Genomic DNA, 17239 nt, shown 5'->3' on the forward strand with positions numbered 1-17239 from the left:
GGGGTCTAGGATCAGATGTCAGTCGGGGTGACTAAAGAGAGTGGAAACATACCAAGGCACTTCCTGCATTATCTTACTTCACAGTACAGACTTCTTAGGTCAGGCAGCCCTAGGTAACTTGCCTCGGGCAGAAGTTGGTGGATAGGGTCTCAACCCTGCTGATCAATCTCCTTAAGAGTCTGTGATATAAACATTGCTTTATACCTATAGTGACAAGGAAGGACCATTGGAAGGTCAGGTTAGCCCAACCTCCTAGAATAGCTGAGTGAGTCACCAGGCAGGTGACACTTTGGAGGGGCTCCTTGAAAACCCTGAATTCTCACTGTGGAGCTTTCTGGACCTTGTATATTCACTTATGTGATGTGGACACTATCACACAAGAAGGCCTTCCTCTGGTTCCAAGCCCTGGCTCCATAAACCAGTCTCTCTTAATTATCTTGGCAGCCCAACACCTTCGGTGTATCTCAATCATTTAAGGCCACGCCTACTCTTGTTGGATCCGGTTATAAAGTAAACCATGTTCTTTGAGAACTGCTGCATATAGATGAGTCAGGAGCCAGTCTAAGCTGACACACAGACATAAAACCCAAGGTACTGGGTACCTTTAGCTGGGGCATCCAAACTCTCAAATCAAAGGTGCAAGGGACTTTCTCACATCAAGCACCTGACTGCTCTCTTGGGGACCAAGAAAATGAACGTTTGTCTCCACATTTACCCCAGCAATCCATGAGGTAAGAGGACACACATCTCATTGCCTTTCTGTTGAAATACTAGTTAATTCTCATGCAAGTTTAGCCTCCTTTTTTCCCTACCAGTAACCGAGACAGATTTGTCCCTCCCTCCCTGAGGGATAAGAGTGTGGTTTTAAATCCCCTCTCGCCTGTGATCTGCTGGTTGCAGGTGGATTAGTAGAAGGATTACACATTCTGCCTTCCCTCGGCCACTTCATAGCTCTGAGGCTGGAAGCCTGTGTGAGCATGATTGCATCACTCCAGTGCAATGTCTTCTCTTAGCTGCAGGATGAGCATGGGGCTGCCTCTGAGCATCCTAAAAGCAGCATCTTGTTTAATAGTAGAACCTCCCTCAGATCTTCCCTGCCTTGAAAGGCAGAGGATAAAGGTGCTATTGAAGTCTAGTGCAGCCAAGGCAAGTTACAAGTTCTCCGACATCTTGTCTCAGGCAAGTGCTTAGTTTCCCTACGTAACACTTGGTGGCCTTTTGTACCATTTTCACTGCAGGCATTTCGACCTGTTGTTATCTGTTCAGCTCCCTAAATATTGTTCTGACAAATGTTCCGGGTGGTAACGATGCCAACTGGTTCTCTACACTCTGACAGGCACGGGGCTCCTTCTCCAAATATCTGTCTCTAACGGATTCTGTTCATAGCTACTCAAAAGAAGGTGGCCGTCTGTAATTAACATTGAGGCAAAGGGCAACTTACAACTCTTAGAGCAGAACACAGTGAGTATGGAAGGAAGTGAAGGTAGACAAGGGCTTTCCAGACACTTCTGTGCTAGAGGAGTGCCCAGTACCGAGGTGTTGGGGTTCCTCATTGGCCCTCTGCTCTGTTCTACTTGATATTTTATGTGAATGTGTTCCCACCGGTCAATCAACTGCCGCTTTTCAAGTCACAATGGGATAGGATTATCTGGGGGAAATAGCAGTCATTCCAAGTTGTTTTTTTTCCCTCCCATTTTCTTTTCTCCAACACTCATTTCATGGAGATGGGTTTCCTTCTACACAAGGAAGTGATCAAGTCCTTTCAGGCTGAAGACTGAACTTGTAAAGAAGCAGAGAGCACAAATTGCTCATGACAGAGTCTTGGACTTCTGATGCTGTTGGTGGCTTTTGGTTTGCTTTGTCTGACTCTTAAAGGCAGTCATCGTGTGAGCTGCTTAGCACGGTCACACATGCTCTGCTCTGGAGAGCTGAATCGGAGTCCCCCATGCATGTCCCTTGCCTTTGCTCCGCCAGGTGTTTCTGATACTAGGTTACATATCTATCTTGGGCCTTTTCGAAGCCTGGTGACTTCCCGCAGACCCAGCTGTGACTCACATGTTTTGCTTTTCTCTGCTTAAGGATTTCCATGGACAGATGGCTTCCCAAGCTCTCTTTCCAGAACTTTCTCTAGGATGACTTCTATGTCCCAGCACTTTGATTCTCCTGTAACCCACACTGGAGTTCTCTTTCTCTATAATCAAGCATGCTTTCGACGACACTTGTCTTTCCTTTGTTCTTACACTCATTAACATTATGCCTGCTGTCCTTTACATCTTCTTATGTGTTCTCACAAGTGTGCAATAAGCAAACTTAGAATGTTCTGGGAACCATGCTAGGTCCTGGGACAACACTGCGTGGCCAGACAAATGCATGTCATGGCAGCATTGGTGTGGTGGCCTGGCATTTCCAGTCTAGGCTCATTGTGTGGTATGTGTGACCTGGGGCTTCCACAGAGAGGGGCACTCGCAGAATCATGGCCGAGTGCGAGTGAAGCATGCTGTACTTTGTTAATAGAAGACTTCAAAATAGCATTCTCCTAAAAACCTTAGGTAGATAGGATGGTACCTGATCGGGGCAAGAGAAAGAATGTTCCAGAATAGGGACATATTGTTCACAAAGGCATGCAGGCATGACACATACAGGGTGCATTAAGCCAGTGGCAGCAGGGTGGGGGTGAGAGTGGATGTGTAATATAAGACAAGAGAAGCCACGGGGTTTGTGGGACAAAAGGCCTCATAAGACGTGATAGGTTAAGAGCTTAGTCTGTTTGTGGAAAGAAGGCTTTGAGTGCAAGGTGGACTGGGAAAGAGGTAGGAGGCCCCTGAGGGGTTGAATCCTTGAGATCCAGCTGCTGACCGGCTGGCTCTAGCAGGGGACAGGGAAGAGAGAAGCAAAGCTGGAGACCTGGCAAGGATGAAACATCAGGCTTTGAATGGCAACGAGCATTTTCCTTTCACATAATCTTCATACCTCGATCTGGGCTGCAGCTTCAGAGAGATGAAGTGAGAGACATGTTGGGCAGTGGACTCACCTTGCAGATAGATGCCTCTTGTCTAATCCGCATCTCTGAAATGCGCAGTTGTCTGGGGAGAAGTTGTAGCCGGTCTCTTTTCTCCTGGGTGCTTCAGGCTGAAGTGAGGCATTGTGGTGGATGAAGAGTCAGTTTGGCTTTAGAGGACTAATCCCTCCGTGGCACCGTAGGACACAGCAGTGAGTTAATGCAACAGTCTAAGGTTGAGACAATGCCAGGACGCACAGCACAATTGCTGAATGATAGAGGCTCTTCTCTTACTAAACCTACCTACTCCAACCAAGTGAGTGTTCCAAGGGCATCTTCTTCCCAGGAATGATGCTGCTTAGGCCCCCTCAGCAGTGTGGTCAAAGGAGGCTGAGGTAATATCTCTTGAGCTTTTCCTGCTTGGTGGCATGGAGCTTGATGGTGTTTGCACAGTCTGCTGTGTACGGAGACGAGGCTGTTAAGCCTACTCTCTCAGGTCCTCACTAATCTTCGAAGCCACACAGATCAACATTTGCCACCCATGATATCTTCAGAGTGCCCAGTTTGGGAAGCACTGGGTCAATCCCTGGTATGTGCAGAGCTGGGATTCATATCTGAGTTCTATGGAACCCCAGTACCCCCATTCATCCCTTATCCTGTGCCCTTTCAGGTGGGGGTCACTGGCTTTGAAATGCTTGGTAAAGCCCCACAGTATAGTCAGGAAATCCAGAGATCTTGGCTCTAAGTGCTGGCCTACTTTAGACAGCAGCTGTGAAGCCAGCTACTTCAGGACATTTGTTCCTCAAACTAAACTGACCCTTACGGTCCTGACAGAAACCCAAAGTGACTCTCTAGTTTAGCTTTTGTAACATCTAAGACAAGGCAAACCTAGCTAGGCCCTTAAGGAAGGAAGATTGTACTTTCCTGCTTTTCTTCCACCCTCACATCTAGGCCTAGATCTGTCTTTTCAGATAAGATCATCCCCTCCTGATGGGTTGAGAAAAGGTAGCACAGACTGTGGGAAGTCAAGAGAGGATCCTCCCAGCCTGTTCTGCCTCCCAGAACATGCATGATTCACGAACGTTAGTTCTACTCTGAAAGGGCAAGGAATGGCTTTCTGGGTAATGGATGATGAGAGTGGAAAAGCAGGGTGTGGACCCTGGAAAAACAAAATGGAATATGAACAAGCAAAATCTTCAAAGGAAAAAAAGAGTAGAGGAGACAAGCCGTGTGGAAGTCTTGGAAAAGTCAACAGGAGTCAAAAGTTGACTTAGGTCATGGGAGTCCTGGCGTGGATTCCAGTTTCCAGCCCAGAAGAGCCTGAGCGAGCCGTAATGTGCCGATGACAGAAGGACATTAGAGGCAGCATCCGAGTCCTCCCACGGCCTTGTTAGGATCTTCCAGCATATGGGAAGGGGAGCAAGACTGATGTGCAGAACTGCAGAAGCTGTAAAGAGGTAGCATCAGTGAGCAGGAGGGAGGGCTCAGTGATATGAGCACATGCCACTTTTGTTAGATATGCTAAGTGTGGTTCCCAGAATCCAACAGGATGACTCACAATTGCCTGTAACTCCAGTCCCAGGGGGATCAAGTCTCTGGGCTCCAGGGACACCTGGACTCATGTATACAGACCTACTCAAAGACACACATATACATGGACACAAGGAATTAAAAATAATAGACACCTTAGAAATAACAGCAAGAGCCCAGGAATGATGCACGTGACAGGCAACCTCAGAAGTACTGACAAGCCCAAAACACGGAGCCTCACTCACTTGCTCCCCAAAACGCCTATGAATGCTCTGGCTGCATCCTGTCACAAGCAGGTCAAAAACACTGCCTTAAATCTTTGAACCCAGGCTATCCATTGCACGGAAGAAGAGACTAAAGACCCACAGTATGGTAGTAACTTGCTCACAGGCCACAAGAAAAAGATTCTGAATTCTCCTCTGATTGCACTGACACCATGTTTTTTGGCTCAGATTCAGGAATTGTGTTTATCGGTGTATATCAGTGTGCCGCCTGGTCCTCAGGGAGACGATTTAAATATGCACTGAACACCATTTGAAAGCAACAGGTTAATATGGTGTTTTGTTTTTTTTTTCAGAATTAGGGCAAGCAAAGTTCTTTCAGGTGACTGCCCCTAAGGGAAATCTCACGGTTCGTTGCCCTTGATTAAATTCTTGGGAGTTTTCTGGCTCTTTCCAGATCAGCCATTTGTCCTTGAAGAGTGAACTTGGCAAATGTGAATGACTGTTACTAGTGTCTCATGGAAAAAAATGTGCATAAAATTTGGACCCATGGAGTGGAGTCCAGTGATAAGATATTCAGAGAGATAAGAGGATCCAGCCTCAAGTTTATCTGCACAGTCAACCTTTTATTCTGATGTTATTGAGGGGTTGAGCTACCGACAGTTATGCATGGAGTATAGAGTTTGAATTGTGCTCAGAGGTAAGGTACAGGCAATGCCCTAAGATTATGCTAGAAGACCCCCAGGCAGCCATGCCTTGCTGGCCTGAGTAAAGTGTGAAGTCAGTTCTGCTCCGTGAAACTTTCTCTCTCATTGGAAACACAGACCGGGTGTCAGGTATGAGGGCTGCCAATGTTAGGCAGCTAGCTAGATACTCACAGACCTGGGAGACATTGGGGATGGGCTCACCCCACACCCCTTGTTTCCCTGGTAACACTAGAAATAGAAGCATCACAATTATCCCCTAAAGATTCAAGCTACTAGTGGAGCTTGAAGGATTTGTTGAAGCCTATGGACAGAACTGACTGCTGATTTGAAGAATGGACTCTGAGCTCTAACTTTTATCTAGGGTTCAGGTGTGAAATTCCAATGGTTTCCTCAAAACACTACCTACTTTTGTTCTTTTCCTGTCAATCACCTAGAAAAGCCCACCCCACAGGAAGCTGCCCAACACACTCAATGGAGTATAAAGACTACTTTCTAATGTAAATCTGAGCAGTGGCCACTTCCACCATGGCCCACTCTCTTGGGGGTGCTTCACTTGGTTAAACTCTGTTTTTTTTCTGCCACCACCTGAAATAAAGTCTGTGTCCTACACACCACACTTGAGTGTCTTTTAAATTCATCTGATGAAATATAAGGACGGGGAGCCAAATGGTGCAGAATGAGATCCTGTGGACATCGTTGGCGTTTTTGCCTGGTTACATTGAATTTTCCTTGTCTTTCTTTGGTGGTAAGGCCTGGACTCCCCTCTCTTGGGCAGAGGCCATTCTTTCTGCCTACAGCTCCCCTCTGTGCATGCACTTCTGTACCTGGCTACAGGATCTTTTCTATCTTCCTAAATTATGGCATTCCTTCGGTCATCAGTTCTTGCTCCAAATGTACCTTGTCTCCTGGTGTCTGCATGCTGATCTAACTCAGGTGTCTTTTTTCAAAAAGGAGTGGCTAAGCTGTGCCTCTTCAGTGTTTTCTGGCTGTTTCTAATACGCGCTGACAAAGTCAGTGTTTTATCTGTAACTTAATACCAGACCTTCATGGTGTGGACTTGTATGGTTTTGAAACATTTTACTTAATATTACCTAATATATTTTACTGTGTTCTAAAGGGAACTTAATGATTTTTCTATGATACACTGTGCCAAAATATAGGCCTCTTTTTGGGTTTCGTCTAGATCATTCCTGATATTTAAAGAAAGGAAATGAGAGCCATGCCTATGAGAGGGGCTCGTACCCGTTCTTTTCTGTAGACACAAAGACAAAGCTTGGTCCTTGTTTGTCAGGATGACCAGAGGGTTCTGGTCTTGATGACTACAGGCATCTCTGGATTTGGGGAGAGTGTGTTGCCTCAACTTCCAACAAGATTTTGGGCCTCACTTAGCCCAAAATGACTCCTGAATCAGGTGTACATGTTACTGCAGATTTCCAGGCAGTGTGTGGATCCCACCCAACTCAAGAGTGCAGACAAAGGCCTCACAGTTTGGTCTTTGGTTTTTCTTTGAGGCAAACTCCTCTTCACTTCCTATCCATTCAGTTCAGTTGGATCCTTTATAATTAAAACAGAATTGATCCGCAACCTTAAGGTGGAAAATATATATTTTTTAAAATGTGGTCCCACATGGCTAAAACACATGCTTGATGGACTGAAAGCACACACAGCCAGAATAAGAGAACACTGATCCTAAAGTTGTCTTACAACAGGACTTTTCTGGTAAATGACTAGCAACTGTTCTAAGCTACCTATTATATGTGTTTTCATCATCTGTAGAAAAGATCCCCACTTATGCCCTTAGTTGTAAAACTAATCCAGAAATCCTCACTGTCTTTTAATAAGATGGCCCCAGTCATTGACAATGCCCTATCCTCAGATTATTCTCCTATTAAACCAAGATAACTGAACCCTTTGATAATCTTGCCACCTCCAGAAGTAAAAACCCGGCACACCACATCTAGTCACATTTAGTGGTACTGTAGCCCATCCTGCCTGCATCTATCCCCTTCAAGAGCTGGTTGGGGAAACTGAGTGCTGTTGGATACAACAGCCATTCTCTGTTCCAGATCTTCAGTAGAACAGGACTTACCTATTTTTCAAATGATCCTAAAATATAGAGTTTTTTGACAAATCTCACAAAACTATGAGCTTTCTTAAAATGATGCTAATGTTATTATAAGAACTTTAATTGGTTTTGAAAAAATAGAGTAGTTTAAATGGGCACATGATGTCCAATAGACTCCAGATACCTGTTAGCACCCACAGCAGTTCCTGTGTATTCCTTGAGGTGAGAGTATAACACTACAAGAGATGTATAGGGACAAGAGACACTACATTGTCTGTATACTATAAGATGGAGGATGGTTGCTCTCTCTATGTATTCTTGGTTGTCCTGGACTTCTCTATATAGACCAGGTTGTCCTTGAACTCACTAAGATTCACCTGCCTCTGCCTCTCTAGTGCTGGGACTAAAGGCATGTGCCACGATGCCTGGCTTATTGTCTGTCCACGTAAAAGACTAAAAACAGTGTGCTACATCTAATAAATCAAGCCAAACTGACAAGTGTTGACCCAATGAAGAGCCTTCCACTTTATTATTTTATTTTAAGAATTTATTCTTTTTCAACATTCCGTGCATGTGTGTGTTTGTCTGCATGAGTACACGCTACATGTATGTGTGTGTCCTTGGAGGGCAGAAGAGGGTTGTGGATCTCCTGGAACTGTTGTTCAGGTGGTTGTGCGACTCCTGATGACGATGAGGATGGCGTTTAGGTCCTCGGTAAGAGCAGCAAGTGCACTTGAGCAGATCCCACTGTCATGTAGGAGTGGACCTTTCTCTGAGGCAGAGTCCTTACTCTTTTTCTGATATCAGAAGGAAATTTAACAAAATTGTCTTTAGGACAGACTCCCCTGATATCCCACTAAAGCAAATTCTATTTTCTAGAACTAGAATCTAGAGGTAGAACAAAGGAGACAGGATGATAATGATGGTGATGTGGTGGTGATGATGGTGGTGATGGTGAACAGGATGATGTTGATGGTGGTGATGGAGGAGGAGGAGGAGAGAAAGAACAAGAGGCATACAGAATTTCTTACAGCCTCATGGGTGTGACTTGAGATCTCCCACTGGCTCCTTTCCTGGAGGAAATGCACACAGGCAAATGCCATGCCCCATTACTGGCCTTCTCAGGGCCACTTCTAGTTAATGTGCATTCCTTAGTCCTTCTCACAATTTATCATCACAGTGTTTATTGGGGTCATTTTTATTATCTGTCCAGTTCTGTCTTCCTCCCCAAACACCAGACCATGGATGCTCTCTCCCAGTTCTCAGCAGGGTTCCCTGCATATGACAGGCATCCGATGAAAGCAGGGAAGGCATCAGAGCCTGGGGAAGGAAGACAGGAGGTGTGAAGGACCAGTCTTCCTCAGGTTTCCCTGCCTCCCAGACTCCACTGTGGGTGTTAGAATTCACTTATCTTATTGGTCAAATTATTGGTCAAGTCCCGAGGGAACTTGTATTTGGACACTAGGTTGAGTTTTAAGATTCCATCCTCTGCCTCATAGGAGCTATTTAACCTCTCTGGGAGGCAGGGGGAGTGGCAGTGGTGGGGTGTGGGGCAGTGGGGTAGGTGGGATGACTTGGAGCTTAACCACAGAGTAGTGTTAGGCATGATGCAAGACCTAGGTTCGGTCCCCAGTGAGTGCCTCAATCAGCAGCAGTCACCCACTAAACCTCAGATCCCTCCCGTGCTAAACAGAGTTGAGCATACATATATATTATGGTCATCACTGTGAGGCCTGAATGAATGATTACTACTAAGCTCAGTTTCTGGTGCAACATAGGAAGTCACTCGCCAAGTGCCTTCTCCTTCCTCCTGCAGTGATGTCCTGCCAAGGAGGGATCAAGTCTCCAATGCCAATGCTACAGAGGGCCTTTAGTCATGTGTGAGAGGGCCACCTGCAGAGAATGTACTGCCAGCCTTCAGGTCTGTGTGAGGAAGCTAGGGAGGGAGACATTTTAGAAATACATTTAATTATTCACCCATTCATTACATCATGTCCCAGATCACAACTGTTGAGTACCATAGGCTAGCCCCCAGTTTCCTGATTCTGTGAATGCCATTCATTCACTTGGCCTTTGTAGTCTCTGGTGTCGTCCTTTCTAACCAGGGATAGTAGCTGTAACCACAGCTAACCATGCAGTGCTATGGAGCAGTTGCAATCCTTGAGCTTAGCACGGAGTGTGCCTTAGATAAATTAAGACCCGTAAATATCATTCTTCTGATCTGTCCCCAAATTACTCTGAGGCTAAACTAGATCCAAGAGAGGTTCATGGAACAGTCATGGTTTTCCAGCCAGTTTAATGCATCCAGTTTCTTCTCATCTTCAAAGGACTCTAAAATACCTCTTTCCCATATTTTTACTCATTGTCAATTCAACACACCCTAACTGTAGCCAGAAGAATATATCATGCTAGCAGATTAACTGTCAATAAAATATGGTGGAGTGTTTCTGGATCACTTAGCTGCTATCTCCCTATGTTTCAGTATGGGCTTCTCTGTATTCCTCGGCTAGTCAGGAGAGTTTTTTTGTTGGTTGTTCTGCTTGGTCCTACCTTGCTAAGGCTCCCTAATGAAGCAGGAAAACCTCTAGAAATAGTGTGAGAGATTGACAGCTGTGCTCAGCTGGAACTAAATTCCTGACTCTCTGGTTCCTGAAGGGTATGAGGCCCAAGTTGTGATCAGCATTAAGACTGAAGGAGCACATACTGTCTACAAATGCCTCTTGAATGAGTAAGTCAATGGAAGTCAGTGGACTGGTGTGCCACGTGTGTGAAGGCTTGCGTGCTAGCACTACTTTGTATCCAACATCACCTATGGGGCTTCAGTAATCTCTCTAATTACCGTCATTCTAATTACCTTCATCTAATTATCTTCATTACCAAAGACCTGCTCATTTTTAGCATTTATGAACATATCAAGGATTTAAAAGTTTAAAAAGTTTAAAAGAGAACAGAGACAGTAGTATTCTATGTAAAAGCTTGGAGAGGCCAGAGAAAATGAAGGTAGAATAGAGAGAGCAAGTATCTAAGAATCTAAGAGGATGGTAAGGCAAGTCTGTTACCGGGACGAGCCAGAGCAGTGAACACATCGGGACTTTAGTTTGATGCTGCTGGATGCCTGAGTGAGGAAATCATGGAGCATTGGTGCAGGCGGGAGGGAGGGAGGGAGGGAGGGAGGGAGGGAGGGAGGGAGAGGAGCAAAACTGCTTGGCAATTCCCCTCCTCTCCCTTCCCTTAGTCCTAATAGGTTAGATGTGGGAAATAAGCCCTGGGAACCCCCAGATGGGCTGCCTGATCATACCCCAGAGGATGGCAGAGCTGGAGTTCAAGCTTGACTTGAACCTGGCCACCTGTTTTAAGGCCAGAGTCTGGAGGGAGTCTGCACTTGCTCAGCAGGTGGACTGGGTTAGTTTAGGGCTCAGATTGTCATAGGCTGTCTTTAAGTTTCTCCCCCAAAGCATCACACATTCATGTATCCAGAGGACCTAGATTTGACCAGGTGTCATCATCCAAGTTATTGTGATTTGTGTCAATCCAGGTGAGGATTCTTCTTGGTTTATTTGGTTTGGTTTTCTTGTGACAGGGTCTTTCTATGTAGCCTCGAATGTCCCGGAACTCATTCTGTAGACCCGGCTGCCCTAGAATCCACAGAGATCCATTTGCTTCTGACTCCTGAGTGCTGGAATTAAAGACATGTGCCACCATACCCTGCTCAAGGGTTCCATTAAAAGGTTGCCTACTGAACATTGAGGTGTGTTCCCTGCTCCCATGCATTACTACTCTTGATAATGACACTCTTCAGGAAGCATGCAAAAACATCAGCTCTGCTTATGTTCAAGGGTCCAACTTCTAGAAGGTCTGAGATCCTGTCATCTGCTGTCTAGCTCCCGAGTCTGCACTCCATGCCATCCCTCTGTCAGATACTACCCTCTGCAGCAGCAAGAGCCCATCACCAGCCACAGTTTGGTTTCTCTCCTGGAGTCCTGTGGGGTGGAAGTGGGCAGCAGGGTAGGGGATGGAGTGGTGGAACTATGGAACTACGCAGCTTTCTGTTCTATTTTTTTAAATTTTCTATAAACTATTTTATTATTTGGTGTATATAGGTATTTTGCTTATGTGCATGTGTTCCTGAGACCAGAAGCAGGTGATGTATCCCCTGGGACTGAAATTACTGGTGGTTTTAAGCTTCTATGTAGGTGCTGGAAATCAAACTCAGGTCCTCTAGAAGGATAGTCAGGCTCTTAATTGCTGAACGGTCTCTCCATTTGCAAGGACTGGTTCTAAATGGTTGTGTGGACTCTTGGGTTGTCTTTGAGTTGGTACTGACTAGGAATAAAAAATTAGTGATACTAACTCCAGAAAACAAGAGCTGCAGGCAAAGAATAAAGAGCTGGAAATCGTGGAAGTACTAAGTGGCGAAGAGCAGAAAGACAAAGAGAAAGAACTGGAGATGATGATGTGTGGGGTAGGGTGTGGCAAGCCTACATTCAGGGCAGTGAGCAGGCCAAATCCATGAGACCATCCTCCCATCCTCTGTGGTCTGGTCAGGGCCCCATGAGGCTTGCCTGGTGTGCTAGTGGGAGCTGAAGTCCCAGCTAACAGCCCTGGGTGTAGTAGTCTAACACCTGGAGCTGAAATTCCAGATCAGAATTCATCCTGTGTAGCCTGATGGAGACCTAGGACTCCATTTCTGCTGTACCTGATACTTCCTCCCCCCATGCCTAGGAGAACACAGACCAGAGAAGAATTGCCTCTATAGCCAGGGAGCCTCTATCTGCATAGAAAGGACTGTGCCCAGAGCGAGGCTTTCTTCTTTCTGTACTCTGGGATCAAGTAACCATTTGGTGGTGGTGATGTCAGGGTCACTTGAGGCCCCATCAAGTATCTGAAAAAATGGAAGCTGGGTGAGGGTGGAAAGAAGTTTGTTGTACCCCCTACTATGTGGCAAACACATAGTATTTGCTTTCAGCTTAGGCAGGATATAACTCCCATTCTACAATCCCACTATCAGAAATGTTCTTAAGGAGTTATTTTGAATAATACATTTATAAAGCTACTCAACGATCACCACAGTCAATATAATAAACTTTTTTTTTTTTACCTCTAGAGAACTATTAGCAGGCATTTCAATATCTGGGCAGCAACTTGTCTAACTTTCTTTCTGTGCAGTCTTGAGTATTGCAAACATGTCTGGAAAGAGGATTATAGAATACCTGGCCCCCTTAGAGTAGTGTAATGCTGTCAAGATTCATCCGTGCTGTAGTATAGACATGCAGTCAGTGTACATGTTGTAGACAGCTCTTCCTTCTTAGGGACCATTCTATAGGTGCGCCACATTTTATTACTGATAAGTGAAAAGACAGTAGGTAGGGTTGCTTCCTCATTTAAGTTGTAATGAATAAAGCTGCTATAAACATCTGGGCCAAGTGTTTGTGCAGGATATGGCTATATTTCATTTACTCCTTGTCATAATAAAGCCAATTTGGGAAACAATTGCAGCCCAGTGAGGTTTGAGACCAAGGCCATTCTCATTTCCATTCATTCTGATGAGGATAGAAGGACGAATAAGAGGAAAGGCAGGGCAACTTCCTTCACCTTTTCCAGGTCACTACCTGGAGAGCAGGGAAAGGCATGGGTGAATTTGCGTCAGCTGCTGCCTGCTGGTCTCTCTGGAGCTGGGACTGCAGTGGGTTATTTGCCAGCCTGGGTTTGTCCGTGAGTCCTGGAGGGATGTTCCCTGTGCTCGTCTTTCTCACGTCAAAGACAGACACAGAGTAGGTGAAGAATGTATGAAACGTTCTGTAGTGAGAAGGAATGGGGTAGGAAGGCTCTGCGACAGTGTTACCATCCTGAGAGGTCTTCCAATGTGGATTCTGCCTGTAGCAAGGAGGAGGTCATTCCAGTTACCCAAAGATATGAACTGGGCATGCACTGAGAACAGCTTGGTGGTACACAGCTACACAGGTCACAGAGACTACCAGCTCCACTTCCTTCTAGCCCCAGGGCTTTCCCAGAAAGCGCCTTGATGTGGAAGGGTAGATGTCGTGCCTCCCCATTAATGTAACTCTGATGGCTTGGCAGAGCTCAAGCCCAAATGAGTAATCATTGACCTCTGAAAGCTCCCTGGGGCACAGCAATAGAAGCTACAGGGAGATTGGTCCTCAGCTATTCCATGGGCTACCTCAAGCTGTGTCCTTCTCTTTACCCTTCAGGAAGCTCCATGAAGTGCACCCTTAACAGGGCTCTCAGGAGCCCGGAGTGAAAGGCAGTGCAGACAATGGTGTCCCTGGGTCTGTGCCTTCCATTCCTTCTATTCCTTCAGGAGTGGCAGGACTCGGTAAGGTAAGCTTAGGTTCCATTGCTTCCTATCCCCAGGGCTGTTGCAGCTCTGTCTGACCATATGGCATGTCTGAATGTCCTCATTCAGCTCAAGAAGGAGACCTGTTCAGTGATTATACAACACCCAGTGTTCAAGCAAAGAAATGACCACGTTTAGATTAAAATCCTCAAACCTACTTGTCACATTCTGCTCTGGGGATTCAATGGGACAGGGACAGGTAAATAGAAAACATCAGCTAGAATATGGGACCAGAAAGGTTCCCACACACACACACACACACCAATCACAAAAGGCCTCCAACTTCATGTGTGCATCAAGTTGAGCTGAGCCAGTCATTGTCCATGGATGCAGGACATGGATATGGGCTTCCCTCTTCATCCTCTCCAGGCCTTAGTGGATGGTTACCCTTCTCAGATATGTCAAGGCTTGCAGTTGTATATGTTTTCTTTAAAGCAGAGCATAGTTCTTGTTGCAGACAGTGTTTGGGGCTCTCGCCCACATGGAATTCATTTATTTCTGGGCTGAAAGGACTGAGTTGATGTAATAGAACCCAAACCACAAAGAACCCGAAGGGTCACACTAATAACAGGGTTTGTGTGCACGTAATAAATACACGTTTTTACAAACATTTAAATTCTTTCATGAAATTGCCATGCCATTTGAGGTGGGTGGCTTGACATGTGAAATTTAAGAACAGTGTCATTACAGATGTGTCCAGTTTCCAGAATAACAGCCTCCACCCAAGCGCGCACTGCTACGGGATGCATGAGTGCTCGGTGATTATTTGATTTGTAAAAAAAAATTGTTCTTCACTTTATAACATAATCCACTCTAGGAGTCCTTTAAACATCTAATATCCTCCTGAGTGTGTAATATGACTTCTCTACAGTCTCTGCCCCTATACTGCCTGCTGAGAATGTACACTGGTTTCGGCGTAAGGTTATATACCCAGACACCTCCATTGTAGGGGGTTCTCTGCTTAATAGGAAGAGGAATCAAGAGACCAGCAGACCAGAAAAAGCCTCTGGATAATTGTGTTAATTTAATTTTAAATCCTAAATTTATTAGGAGCCAGAAGTTGCTGTTAGGACAGATACTCTCGGGAAGACCTGGACTGGGACCAAGTCTGAAAATTTGAGTTAATTTCATGAGAGGCAGAGTGGGTTCTTCTGGATCTCCCTATATAGAAGGAGGGGTCTAGCCCGGCCCATCTATTTAGGATCGTACCCAGGAATCTGTAGAGAACTGTCCCATGTCTCTAGACAGTGATTTTGTGTGTTGGGCATTCCTAGGTGTCTTGTTCACTGGATCCTTGCCCTCTAACCAAACCCAGAGGCAGGTAGGTCTGATGGGGACACAAGGTTCATTCCTATCTGACTCTGAGAAGCATCAGTCCTCTCCAGATAAAGGCAAGTAACTTGAGTGATCTTTTGACACCCAGGTCACCAGGGAGCTGAACAAGGTTATGTCTCAGAAGAACTTCAGGCAGTCTCTGTGACACACTCAACTGCCCACCCAGGTTCCGCAGAGACCAAGGGTTACCTCTCCAGAGCCCACGATCTGACATTGCTACCTTGTATTTTTTGAGGATCGAGCTTTGTGAGTCCTTTGTAATTTCCTGGAGCTACTTATTTCCATGGAAAATGATCCTGACTATGCTTCCTGCTCTGCCAAGCTGGGGTAATTGAGCGTTAAGGACAACACAGAGGACAGAGTTGGGGTTAATGCCCTCAAACAACCGGCACAGAGTAAATGTATGTCAAAGTGACTGCTCAACACATGAAAAGGGTATAGTCGCACATCATAGGAGAAAGCCATGGTCAAGCTGACATTTCAGGGTTGCCAGGAGTGACAGTGAAGTTGAGGTCAAGAAGTCAGGTGTGTGTGAGGGGATCATGGAGGTAGAGCATCAGTTATCCCCAGCAGAGGAGAGAGCATGTGAGGAAGATTTTAAGAGGGCATTGTTTGACTTCCATTGTAGGAGCACAACAGGGATGGATTGCCACCTGTGTGTGTCTGTCTTCGTGCCACCAAGTCTCATTCTCATGCCTAGGCATGACTTAGCACTGACTCCACAGCCAAGGCAGTGTCCTCTGCTACATTGGAGAGTACAGTGGGCACAGCTCTGTGTCACCAGCAGGTTCTCCCATCCGTTGAGGTGGAGTGTGTGTGTGGAGTCCCCAGCCTGCTACCTTAGCTGTCACCATCAGAGTGAACTCCTGCCTGATAGAGGTACAGAAACCCTGTAGGTATCTATTGGCATCTACAAATGGAAGACACCATTCCTCCAGCTGCAGGCCTTGGCCTGCTCCTGCCATGCAACCTGTAGAAGGAAGCAGAGATTTTGATGGTATAAAGTCTTCATCTGCATCCACAGCTACCTCCTACTTCCACTGGCACTCTGACCATTTCTGAGCTGTCTAGGACATTAAGTAGGACATTGAACTTGTGGTACTAGAGACCCTCTGACCCAAACCACTGTGCCCTGTGCCTTCCCCACTGGATCCCCAACCCCAAATCCTCCTATTCTCTTCTTGGTGCTGCTGTATAGACTCTTTCTCGACAGAAACCCTTTCTCTCTGTGCTTGTCAGTTGTTCCCTCTTGACCTCTTACTAGCTCTCACCATTTGAGTGATTTCTCACACAAAGCAAAGTGACTTGAGCCAAACTGCCATTTCTACCCAGAGCATGCAGGTGTTGAAAGCATGTTTGTCTTCTCTTGCTAATCACAGCTGTTCTGAGTGTGCTATGGGGCTTAAAAACAAAGATTCTTCTCATCTTTAAGCTTGCTTTTCTGCTTTGTGACCTTGTGCAAGCTGTTTAACATCCCCGGACCTCAGTTCTCAGGATCTCAGAACTATTATGAAATCTAAATGTAAGGATACAGGTAAGGGACTTTTGCATTTGGTCTTGACTTTGGATGTCCCTATGTCCCAAGATGTCCCTATCAGAGAAGCACTACTTATGTTGTACTCCAGGGGGCACTGTACACAACATTCAGCAGTGTCTCCTGCAGGACAGAGAGGCCTTTTATTACCACCCTTCCCACACTCTCACTTTTCAAGGGTAGGGTGGTTTCTCTTCATCCATTTTGGGGCCCAAGTCTCCATTTTTTAGCTTTCTTCCCTGCCAACTCAGGCTCAGCCTACTCACAGGTAATAAAGCCAAGTTTTCTCTTGGTAAAGCACTGTGCTCATGGGCTTAAAAGTGAAGATTGTACAGAGCATTGGTGGAGATCTCCTTTAATTTCAGCAGAGGCAGATGGATCTCTGAGTTCAAGATCAGGTTGGTCTACAGAAGTGAGTTCCAGGACAACCAGGGCTCAATGGAGAAATCCTGTCTTGAAAAAACAAGAAGAAAGAAAAGAAGGAAGGAAGGAAG

The 17239-nt window shown here is 45.8% G+C and overlaps 1 protein-coding gene across 3 annotated transcripts in view; it reads left to right on the forward strand.

Moving 5' to 3' along the window:
* Positions 1-535: 535 nt before the first annotated feature.
* Positions 536-17239, forward strand: part of Kcnj1 (potassium voltage-gated channel subfamily J member 1) — a 27291-nt gene continuing 10587 nt past the window's right edge. Inside the window, exons 1-2 of one of the 3 annotated variants that reach the window (XM_029481945.1) lie at positions 552-731; positions 13731-13855. In XM_029481945.1, coding sequence (XP_029337805.1) covers positions 13796-13855 — 60 coding nt within the window. In that variant the 5' untranslated portion in view covers positions 552-731; positions 13731-13795. Of the gene's footprint in view, positions 732-13730; positions 13861-17239 lie in introns of those variants that run through there. The other 2 variants (XM_021173141.2, XM_029481946.1) reach the window with 2 other exon arrangements.

This window comes from Mus caroli, chromosome 9, assembly GCF_900094665.2.
Source record: "Mus caroli chromosome 9, CAROLI_EIJ_v1.1, whole genome shotgun sequence".
In the NCBI taxonomy this organism is placed as follows: Eukaryota; Metazoa; Chordata; class Mammalia; order Rodentia; family Muridae; genus Mus; species Mus caroli.